At 49.5% G+C, this 12,500-nt stretch overlaps 1 protein-coding gene across 1 annotated transcript in view; it reads left to right on the plus strand.

Annotated features, from left to right (window-relative positions):
• The window catches only part of slc1a2b (solute carrier family 1 member 2b), a 57,323-nt gene that overhangs the window by 26,465 nt on the left and 18,358 nt on the right, over positions 1–12,500 (plus strand). Inside the window, 1 exon segment of the mRNA XM_061221789.1 lies at positions 9,988–10,118. Coding sequence (XP_061077773.1) covers positions 9,989–10,118 — 130 coding nt within the window. The 5' untranslated portion in view covers position 9,988.

Here is a 12,500-nt window from a genome sequence, read left to right on the forward strand (position 1 = left end):
GAGCTCAGAGTTACTGTGATAGCACCACACGTCCCAGGAAGTACAGTAATATATTTGGCACCAGTTCACCACAAAGAGATTGAAATAGAGGGAGTGCAATAGGGAACACTACGCATTCAGACTTGATTTAACACTGAACATGTTACTGCGTTAGTCTCGTTCAGGTGTTGAGCGGAGGCTTTAAATGGGCACGTTTGTGTCGAGGGAACATTGGGAATGAGGAGGAGGACCAGGCCTGTGGTGATGAAGAGAGCAAAGCATTTCTGTGCTGAACGTAGTTAGGCTGCTTCATCCCCTGTCCTGAGCAAGCTGTCATCGGGAACCACCGGGGGTGTTTCACAAAGCAGGATTACTGAGCTAGCTGGATAACAGCACTGTTTCACAAAGCAGGATTACTGAGCTAGCTGGATAAGTTCACAGATAAAACCAGGAACAGCTTTTTTTTTTTACTTCAGTTCATGTTCCAGTTTTGGATGGGCTTCTGGTTTTCCTCGCTGAACTTCTCCAGCTAACTCAGTCATCCTGCTTTGTGAAACAGTGCTGTTATCCAGCTAGCTCAGTAATCCTGCTTTGTGAAGCAGTGCCGTTATCCAGCTAGCTACTCCACACTTTGGGTGAAACCACTATCTCCCTGGTGCCATGATGTTTGGCATGTGTCACTGTACAGTTTTTTTATGAGTAATCTAACGTCTCTTCCATCTCTGCGTGTAGATTTGCAGCTCAGCTGTTTATTCATAGGCTGGAAATGTACCTGCCTCCATCTACAATGGCAGTCATCTGGAAATGCTTTGGCAGTTTTGTATATGGAGTATGTACGGTATAAGGATGTGTGCATATGTTCTAAGTAAATATATACAATATAAACTGAGATTTTGTGATATTGTTCATGAATATGGATGTGATGTACTCTACTGTACTGGTGCACGGTGACAGTGCTGTCACATGTCAGAGCAGCATTAAAATGATATTTCCGTTGTCGTGCTGGAAAAAATACTTCATTTCTTCTGAGGATAGATAATTGGATTTAATCTTTTTATGTTTGACTATGAGAGGGTGGGGAGCTAAATTGCGACAGCCTGGCATCTCCCTTTAATCACACACGGAAACGTGAGGTAACTGGAGAATATAAAAATCAAAGAGGAACCTTAAACGTCAAATTACTGGCAGGCATGTCCATTGCTTCTCTTTTCTCATAAAAGACACTATTACTGGCACTTTTGGTTATGGTGGGGAAACAAGTCAGAAATACTTACAGGCATGCACATATGCAAACACAAACACACGCGTGCACTCACACACAAATGCGCCCACACGTGCACACACACGTGCACACATACACGCCGGTGCACACACACTCATGCACTCACGTGCACTACCACACACAGACACACACACACACACACACGCACACATCCCATTGATTTCAGACCCTGTCTGTAGTTCTGAGAGAACAGCAGTTAGGCGTGTAGGGTGCAGAAGGAGGTTTTGAGAGTGAGGAAAGGGGGAGAATAATAGACTTCCAAACAGGCCCAGTTTAGACTGGCAGTGTACCCCCGCCGTCCCTGGTTCGGGACACCTCGCTCCCTTCCATTGCGGCTGTCCCCCTCTTTATGCCGAGTCCCTTTCTTTGGCGCATAAATCCAAGGTGTCCGCCGGGCTTTCTTTAGCCGCACTTTATCCCGAGCCCACTTCCTCTCTCCCCCCCCTTCCCCCCCTCCCCCCCTCCCCCCCTTCCTCTCTCGCCCCCTAAGCCGGCCCCGTTGCCAGGACAACCTCGCTGGGCCCACGCTAGATCGCGGGCCCTATGAAAGCGGGCTCTCAGGGACCCGCGGACCCTGGGAAGGCAGTATAAAATCGGGATAATCGCGCTCGATTATGCCACACAATGGAGGCCGCCGCTTTCTCCGCTTTTTTCTTCTTTTTTTTTTTGGTGGGGGGGTGGGGTGGGGTGGGGGGGCCTGAAAGATTTATTCATCCCGGAAAGAGGGGAGATGGAGCGCCTCTCTCTCCCACGGTGGGCACCGCCATGACATCAGCGGGCTGAATGGCCGGGCATTCGGGCCCCCCCCCACACCCCCTCGGCACCCCCCTGCCAGTCGGGCCCTGCTGGCTCAGGGCACAGCCTTGGTTTGCGAGCGGGACAAAGAGCCCTCACAGCAAACAGAGCAGCAGCCGGGGTCTTCACATGGCTTCAGCCAAAAGTGCCCCCCCCCCTCCTCGTTTCCTTTCAAAGGCTTCTGGTTGAATGACACCCCCCCACCCCCCCCCCCCCCCCCACAATCACACAAACACACACCCCTGAAATGCCCGATTCTCCCCTCCGCTCAGTCACTCGCTTCCCGGAGAAAAGAGAGATGGAGATGGAGGAAGATGGAGTGCGGGATCGTGCGGGCTGAGGGGCGGTGGCGAGACTTCGCCCGCTTCCGTCGTTCCACCGTCTGTCTGCTCCTCCGTCTCGAGCGGCGAAGGCCAGAGCAGAGAGAGCGTGTGTGCCTTCGTTATCCACATATTTAACGAGGGACGGCATTCCTTAATGAGCAGCCGAAAGCTGGCAGGCAAAAACAACAAAACAAAAAAAAAACACACACACACACATACACACACACACACACACACACACATTACACACACACACACACACACACAGTACACACGCGGAACGCATTACAGTACATCTGGATTCTCCGGCATCACGCTGAGAAGAAAATGAAAATCATTAACTATTAAACGTCTCACGGCTCTTTCATGCAGACACCAGCCCTCGCGATGCTCCGTGAGAGCGGAAGGTTTGTCACAAACACGATTTGTCCCTGTCGGCGTTCTACGAGCGTCGAGATCGGATTTAATTAGGCGATCTCCAGAAGCAGACAAAACAGTCTGCGACGGCGCTGTTTGTGAATTCCGCCGTACTCCGCCGCGCCCATCCCAAATGAAAACCAACAGCCTGCGCTCCTGAGCCCACCAGGAGGAAACGTGTGATGAGTTGGCTCCATTACGGTTTAATCCCCCGTTAATTGGGCTGTGTGTTTTAATTACTTTGGCGGCGTAATGGTGAAGCAGGGGAGAAAAGCTGAGGAGAATAACGTTTAGAAAGCAAGTAAAGGGAAATATAATTACAGTCATGTTTATCGTGCAAATTTGAGGCCTGCTTTGTGGAGACGCAGCTGAGAAAACGGGGGAAGGTATTTATAACTCCGTCCGTCGTCATCGTGTCGGTTGGTTGTCATGGGAATGGTTAAAAACGGGGCGGTGGGCTTACCGCGGCGCGTGGTCGTGGATCGGTCGGCGTAGCTGCGTCTGGAGCTAGGTTTGGGTTTCTCACTTTTGCCATCACTATCTCTGAGTTTCACAGCACAGACTTCTCAAGTGACACAATTAGAATGAGACAATGGAGACGGAGAAAAAAAGGGTTTTCACTTTGCCGTTCGCACTCGGAGTGTGTCATGGACTCCTCCCCACCTCCGCCCCCCTCCCACCTGTCACGCAGAACCAGCGTACCGATCCCGCTCCCGCTCCAGCGCATGCGCTGGGCTCAGTCCGTCCGGAGCTGACGTGGTCCAGACCCGCTCTCCCATTCCCACGCATCGTCCACCCAAGGCCGGGGCGGCAGAACATCAGATGGAAAAGCGGGGAATCTTCCAGCTCTCTTGAAAGATCTCCTCTGCTGCACCCCCTGCCTCTCCGTGTTTTCCTGGCCCTCTTTTAGGCTCCTCGGGTGGGTTTCTGTTCTGTTCGGCACGCCATCTCATCCTCTCAAACCACCTGCCTCTGTGCCTGTTTTAGGACCAGCAGCATTTCCCCGGGAGAAACAGGGGGGTGGTCCAGTGTGCACTGAGGTGGATTTTCATGCATGCTAATAATGCTAATATTCATTTGCCTGGAAGAATGCTAATGTTTCGTCTGCTGCACTTTTGCCTGCAGTTGTTTTGCGGGGATGTTGCAAAGGGAGCACCTCCTCTGCTTGTTTGGTTTTTCGACCTTTCCCGCGCCCTTTTGTGGGATAACCGTTGCCTCCCCTCACCACACAGACGCAGAGAAGGCCTACAGTACCTCAGTGCTCCCCCCCCCACCCCACCCCCCAAGCTCGAAAGTGGAATTATCCCGAAATTAAATCACCCGCTTTGCAATTAACACCAGATCCCCCCCGGCCGTGTTTTCTCTGCGGCTACATTAACGGTAATGGCTGGACATGTGAAGTGGCCTTTGATTGCTTCTGGGGCTGGGATGCGCCCGGCTGTTGTGGGGCCCTGGTGGCAGGGTACGCAGGGCTGGGATTGTCTCTCTCTCGGGGGGGGGGGAGGGGGGGGGTGGGGGGGTAGGGGAATGAGCCGGAACATCATTAACGGGGAGAAGCGAAGGCCAGAATTCCGGCGTTCCCATGGGCCCCATTCTGAAGGCGGCCCCTCTGCCTGCCGCCCCCCCCCCCCCCCCCCCCCCTTCTGCGTAATAAGGAATCCCGGCTCTTAACGACACCTCTGCGTTTGATGGACGCGCCCTCTCGTCGCGCGGTGCCATTACCGCCACGGGCCGCGGGCGATCCTTAACCGCCTTACGGTCCCAGATCCCATTAGAGCAGAGACAGGGAGAGCAGGGCCTGAGGCCTGCCCTGAGGTGCTCCTCTCTGATCTCAGGGTCTGCCGGGCTACAGACGACGCAGACACAAAGGCGCCTAAACAAATGCCAAATAACGAGACCGACCGTATGCCGTGTGTACCCGTAAGTGATGTGTTAGTTCCCTGTGAGGCTTCGGTCGTTCTCCCCTCTTATTTCTGTGGCTAATTTTCAGCATGAGACGTAAAACGGTGCAAAGAACGCCTTTACTTTACTAAAAAAAAAACACCAATGCATTAACGACAGCAGCTTCAGAAATGAGCGGTGCTTTCAGTGTGTATCTGTGGTTTTAGAGGGATCCTGATGACAGCGGTTTTGGTGATCAGTCGTACTTAAAGTCATATTTCTGGCTGACCTGACCGATCTTTCTGCTGCCGGGATATCAATAGAGCCTAAATCAGATCATCACGGACCCTTCTGGGCCCGAACGATGGAGCGTGGAGCCACAGAGAGTCCACGCGTTTGATCATTTTTCAGACCGCGGTGGAGTAACGCAGTTAGGACCCATCAACACATCGTCCAGGATCTAATTTTCCACACTTGATTGATTTGAAATACAGATGGATCGGGGCTGGCTGTGGCTTTGCGTAATGACTGGAGACAGTGTTCAGGAGCTGTCACAGAATGCCTTGTGTCGGGATTTAGTGATGAGATTATTTCTGCGATCGCCCGAATGTAGCTTTGAATATAAATAGACCAAAGAGACTTAAGTGAAGAAACGGTCAAGGTATGCCAATGCGTGCGCGCGTGTGTGTGTGTGCGCGCGTGTGTGTGTGTGTGTGTGCGTGCGTGCAATATGTGTGTTTGTATTCCCACTGGGCTCATACAGAGTTCGAGTTATCAGTAGGAATTTTGCTGCGCATATTTGATATTTTCGGTGGACATGTTTGCGCATGATTGGCACGTATGGCACATTCGTTCGTTATGTAACGCCGGTGTACAGATTTTTATCCTGCAAGCTCGACAGGTGATGTTCCCAGGGCGAGCATAGCGTTCTGACACGTCATGACAACGGTTGCCATCACAACACACGCGTGCCTCACCGTCAGGGGAAAGGGGTTATATAATCCAAGGGGAACTTGCCACATCGGGGACCCTACAAAGTGTGGCCACTATGAGGTAGAGACCTGTCTTTTTCAAGCAGTAGACCACAGCTGATTGGACAGGACAGGATGTACTATGCTGTAGACTACTTCTGATTGGTTAATTTCGTATTAGTCTTTCAAGAATAGGAACTGTAGTCTAAGGCAAAGACCAAAGCCTTTAAACTATGCAAATAATTCAGGAAATATCATGACATGAACATGTTACTTTGATATCACACTCATTAAGGAACAGTGAATGCCAACATCCAAATAATTAACCATGTCTAAAATATTAATAACGTGTATTGATATTTATCTACACGAACTGATCATTTCCATTGCTGGTTATTAGCATTAATTTATTGCTTACGCAGTGCCAAAAGTAGACAGTACTCCCCCTCATGAATTATTTATGAATATGGACTGAACATAAATTATCGTTACTGCCTGTTTGTTTTTTCGTTCTGGGCCTCAAAGTCATTTGTAAGGTTTGGTATACACTGTAGTGTGGATGTAATGTAATGTAATGTAATGTAATGACACTTGGGAAGGCTTTAATAGTGTTTTAATATTTTATAAAAACCCACTCATTAAACTGTAAATGAATGGTTAATTCATGGGACCTGAATGTGTTAATGTTGCTCATTAGGTTTCTGTGTGTACTTTATACTGAGAGCACCATAATTCATTTGACACATTTTTTATTATTTTGGTTCTGTGCTCTGGCACTTTGAGTTTGAAAGGACACAAACTGATAATGAGGTTGAAGTGCAGACTGTCGGCTTTAATTTGAGGGTATGTCCATCATTATCGGATGAACCGTCGAAAAATTTGTCACTGTCCAATTAATTATGGTGCTCGCTGTATGCTATACGTATATGAAGCAGGCTGACGGGGGGGGTTTCGTGGTGGAAATTCTCGCTTTTTTGTTTTGCCAGTGAGTCACCAACAATTGCCCTGCCAGTCATGCTTAGCGAGGGAGATGAGCAGTTATGGGATCCGGTCAGTCAGTCAGCCCAGAGGTACCCCAGTCATAGCCCTGAGCCCCCCGCTCCACGGAGCTGTCTGAACCTGTCCCCTCCAACTGGGACCAGCCAGCGAAGCATATGTCCGTCAGTCTGTCAGCCCCCCAGAACGCCCGCGGATGATTGACCTCACCAGTTCACGTGGAGGAATTTGCCTGTGAAGCGCGTCAGTTTAAGACGGAGGTGGGGGTTGGGGTTGGGGTTGGGGTTGGGGGTGGGGGGAGCGTGGGGCGTAAACAAACGCTCTTTAAATCCCTCAACGCCACGGTGAGTTTCAGCTCAAAGACATACGCGCCGCGGCCACTGTCATCTGACAGCCCGTTTCAGCGCAGATTATGAAGAGAGAGAGAGAGAGAGAGAGAGAGCGAGAGAAGGTTGAATTGAAAAGAAATGTAATTGTGAGAAAGAGAGAGAGAGATGGTGAGAAATGGAGGGGGGAAGGAGAGAGTGTGAAAGAAAGAGTGGGAGTGAAAGAAAGGCTGAGAGATTGGAATATCCTGTTTGTGGCATTCTTTTTTTGGTCTCCCTAGCGACCCCCTAGCGACCCCCCCCCCCCACCCCATATGTGTGTCACTTCATTTAACCCCCATAAACTGTCCTGCCCCCCACATGCCCTCCCCATCTGCCCCCCTCCCTCTGCACCTACATGTAAGAACTAAGATGACACAGTCCTCTCTGAGGGCCAGGGCTTTCTGGGGTCATGTCGGCTCACTGTATGTCATCCTGGATATACGTTTAGAAGCAGGTACATAGGCTACAGTATGTATGTAGTACATATATGGGCCTAGACATAATTATTAATATTTATCCAAAAGGAATTGACCCATTAAAGTCATGGTTAACTACTGTCACTCAATGACCGTGTCACCCGCAAATCACAATTCTCACTGTGGGAATAAATGTTACAGTATAATTTCATAGGCAATATCTATATAATAATTTTTCTCAAAATTATAAAATGCTGCTATGTTAATAGGCTAATATGCAAATAATGGGAGATAAATGAGGATGTCTTGTTCGGCACATAGTGAATATAAACTACAGGATTATAGCATCACAGATCTGTGCTGGTGCTTGATGGAGAGCAGGCTGACAGCAGCTTATCAATTTAATTTCCGGTGTTTGAGGCTTTCAAAAAATGCAAGTATTTCACTTAAAATGTTGTTTCTTGTGATTCATTATCAGAGTAATGGTAATTCCCTAGCACAGACCAAGTAAATGTTAGGTAAATTATTCAATTACAGAACCTTGTTCCGGACCATAACATTTGTGAGAATCTTTCCGAGGGATTTTGTTTTTCATTTTGCATCCAAATGTCGCATCCATAACGTTGGAATTGCTCATAGGCATGGACCATACCAGACCCTATCTTAAAATGGATGCAGTGCTCTGTGCATTCCTGTCTCAGGGTCCCACATGAAGCTAGTTTCACAATCTGTTCGGCTATGCAGAAGTTACCAAGATAGAAAAGCTAATTTCTTACTTAAGAATGAGTAAGAATTAAAATTGTGGATAGCTTCATCGCTTTCAATATTATGTTGGAGCTGTAGCCATGGAGATTGCTAAACCCTTCTCTGCTGTTAGTCGCCTGCCAAGAACATCTGTCATGCAGCTTGTTTTGGCAAGTAATCTGCAGACAGTTGTTATGCAATGTATACAGAATACCCTCCTCCCAATTATAGCTGTTAGCGTGTTAGCTATATAGCAAGGCAGCTAGTTACCTCGGCCTTCAGAAAAGAGCTACAATGGTAAGAAATGTAGACAAATCCATGCATATGCATCCTGTGCTGCCGTCATTGGGTGAATTATTACATTGCCGAAAACCGACACATTTAATTGCACTTTACAGTTACTGGATTATAAACAATACGCCAAGAAAGCGCGACTTCATTTCCTTAGCAACTGCAACTGCTTAGCAACCATGTTCCTGCTGATCCACTGCCCCATCTGTTTTTCATGAATATCCTCAAAGCTGATGCGTTGCTCCCACGCTACAAAAGTAACATAAGAATAAATAAAAATAACTTTCGCAAATGTAAGTTTAATTGATACATATTGGTAATTGCATAGTTGGATAATATAATAATAATAATTATTATTTTATGGCATATCAGTATTAATAATTAACTATTGGTTATAATTCATTTTCATGTATTTAATATTCTAGGATTTCATTGCTTTCAGTGATTGTGACATCAGCATTAGAATGTCCAAGAACATTCGATGCGCTAAGCGCATATTGTGTATTGTAGCTTTAAGACGGCCTCTCTCCCCTGGCTTCTCCGGCAGAAGCTCATGGTTGCGTTTATTGATTTCCCTGTCATTTCATTAACACATAAAAGGTGAGGCTTTATTTAGAATTCACTTATTCAATTCCAGGCAGAAGGGAGGATTATGCTATTCTGGACGAGCGCCCGAAAAAAAAAGAAGAAAATAACAAAAAAAAGTGGCGCTTTCCCAACGCGACATCTGTTTGCAGGCGCTGAAGCGTTCCTAGTTTGTTTTATTAGTTTGAGAAGAATCCCTCACATCCTCCTTTAATCATGATTGGGCGCGGCCGGTCTGCTGGCCGTTCTCTTCCGCTGCCTCCGCCCGGCTTCTGCCGTCTCAATCGAGCGATTCTGCGCTTCCCTGCACGTCCGTATGTTCTGCTTCACGTGCCGACTCAAACAGCTCCGCATTTCAAAACGCACCCTTTCTGTAACACGTGAAGCCGGAGCGGATCACGTTATGTTATATTTACTGGGAAGAAACAGCCCGAGCAGTCTAATCCAGTGTTACTGCTGTATCTTTACAGCAGATAAGCTTGTGAGTGAAAGTCCACAGGCCACATATTCATCATTCTGAATGTTTATGTGGAATATACATTCTGAATAAAAATCAGGCAGCTATCATGTGAACCAGACACGTTGAAGATAACAGCTCTCCCTCTCTCTCTCTTCCTCTTGCTCTCTCTCTCTTTATCTTTCCCCGTTCCTCCCCCCTCCCTCTGTTATTTTCTTTCTCATCCTTTCTCCCTCTCTACCTCCATCCATCTTCCCCTCTCTGCTCAATCCTTCCCTCGCCCTCCTTCACTCCCCTTTCTCCCACCGTCTCTCCCTCCCCCTCTCTCCCCCTCTCCCTCTCTCTCTCTCCCCTCTCTCTCTCTCTCTCCCCTCTCTCTCTCTCTCTCTCTCTCTCTCTCTCCCCTCTCTCCCTCTCTCTCTCTCTCCCCCTCTCTCTCTCTCTCTCTCTCTCTCTCTCTCTCCCTCTCTCTCTCTCAGCAGGATGCCGAAGCAGGTTGAGGTGAGGATGCATGAGAGTCAGCTGGAGCCCATGGACACGCCAGCCAAGCCCATGTGTGGGGGGATCTGCCAGAAGATGTGCAAGAACCTGCTGCTCACCCTCACTGTGTTGGGTCAGTACCTCTTACCTGTGCACTTACCTGTCTCACCTGCCCTGAACCTGCTACTCACCCTCACTGTGTTGGGTCAGTACGTCTTACCTGTGCTCTTACCTGCCTCACCTGCCCTGAACCTGCTGCTCACCCTCACTGTGTTGGGTCAGTACCTCTTACCTGTGCACTTACCTGTCTCACCTGCCCTGAACCTGCTACTCACCCTCACTGTGTTGGGTCAGTACCTCTTACCTGTCTCACCTGCCCTGAACCTGCTGCTCACCCTCACTGTGTTGGGTCAGTACCCCTTACCTGTGCACTTACCTGCCTCACCTGCCCTGAACCTGCTACTCACCCTCACTGTGTTGGGTCAGTACCCCTTACCTGTGCGCTTACCTGTCTCACCTGCCCTGAACCTGCTACTCACCCTCACTGTGTTGGGTCAGTACCCCTTACCTGTGCACTTACCTGTCTCACCTGCCCTGAACCTGCTGCTCACCCTCACTGTGTTGGGTCAGTACGTCTTACCTGTGCGCTTACCTGTCTCACCTGCACTGAACCTGCTGCTCACCCTCACTGTGTTGGGTCAGTACCCCTTACCTGTGCTCTTACCTGCCTCACCTGCCCTGAACCTGCTACTCACCCTCACTGTGTTGGGTCAGTACCCCTTACCTGTGCGCTTACCTGTTTCACCTGCCCTGAACCTGCTGCTCACCCTCACTGTGTTGGGTCAGTACCCCTTACCTGTGCACTTACCTGTTTCACCTGTCCTGAACCTGCTGCTTGCTCTCACTATCATGGGTCAGTACCCCTTACTTGTCTTACCTATGCACTTGCCTGACCTACCTGCCCTGAACCTGCTGCATGGTCTCACTGTCCTGGGCCAGTATCCCTTACCTGCCCAGATTAAACAGAATCACACCCGGTCACTTGCCTGTCTCCCCTGCCATAGCTACAGGGCTAAACACGCAGGCATCACAGAGTGTTTATGGGATAATATAAATCTGGCCCTCAAGTCCAAATCCAGCGCTGATTTTTATTTTTTTTGTCTTGGTAATTAACTGAACAATTAGCGCTGCTGATTGGCCAGACTGTCGTCACACCTGACTCCCAGGAGGGTGGAAGGACCGTAATTTGAGGAACAGGGCCATCTAGAGACACCTTACCATCTGGTACTAATGACTGCAAGGCAGTGTACTTTAGCAGTAATCGGCACACCAATAATTCTAAGGGGAGTGGTTTGCAGAACTGTGGCAAATCGGATCACTATCGGGTCACTATTCTGCACCTTGATTGGTTATAAAATATGTGTTACTTCATGAAAAGCGGGTGGGGTTATCACTGTTATCTACACTGTTTTAGCAGGAGAAACCAGCCCTGCCAGGGTAGATCCTTATAGGCATAGATATGCACTACTAGCAAGTATGGTTTTGATTTATTTCACAAATTAAAATAGGCTCTTTAGGAAGAAGATTATTTTCCCTGCAGTGAATATAAAAACAAACAAAGTTGGCTAAATATATTTTCACGTACAGCAATGTTCATTTCACATCGAGAGCTAGGCAATAAGGTTCATTGTCAGTGCGGCCCGTGAACAGGGTCCAGTAGTTCAAGGCTCCGAGCATCCACACAGAGACAGAGGGAGAAGAAAAACAGGGTGATAGAGGAAGCGAAAGAGAAAGAGAAAGAGAAAGAAAGAAAGAGAGAAACGGATGTGGCAGCTGAGACTGAGTCAGAGAGCGGGCTTCAGATTACGTGCCTCAGGGCACTGGCCAGATGTGTGCGGTTACCGTGGTGACCGGGTGCCAAGTGGAGCCTCCATCTGCGCTCCAGGCTGGACAGCCAGGTGACCGACCGCTGTGACCCGCTCCCTGCGCTGAAACCCGACGACCTTTCCCTGCCTCGCCCAGGGGGGGGGCCAGGGGGGGTGACTCAGGACACAGACACTGACAGGGCATGGAGGGGGGGGGGGCTACAGACACTGAGAGGGCATGGGGGGGGGTACAGACACTGAGAGGGCACATGAGGGGGGGTACAGACACTGACAGGGCACATGGAGGGGGGGTACAGACACTGACAGGGCATGGAGGGGGGCCTACAGACACTGAGAGGGCATGGGGGGGGTACAGACACTGAGAGGGCATGGGGGGGTACAGACACTGAGAGGGCATGGGGGGGGTACAGACACTGAGAGGGCATGGGGGGGGTACAGACACTGAGAGGGCATGGGGGGCCTACAGACACTGAGAGGGCATGGGGGGGGTACAGACACTGAGAGGGCATGGGGGGGGTACAGACACTGAGAGGGCATGGGGGGGGTACAGACACTGAGAGGGCATGGGGGGGGGGCCTACAGACACTGAGAGGGCATGGGGGGGGTACAGACACTGAGAGGGCATGGGG

This window comes from Conger conger, chromosome 15 (genome assembly GCF_963514075.1).
Source record: "Conger conger chromosome 15, fConCon1.1, whole genome shotgun sequence".
In the NCBI taxonomy this organism is placed as follows: Eukaryota; Metazoa; Chordata; class Actinopteri; order Anguilliformes; family Congridae; genus Conger; species Conger conger.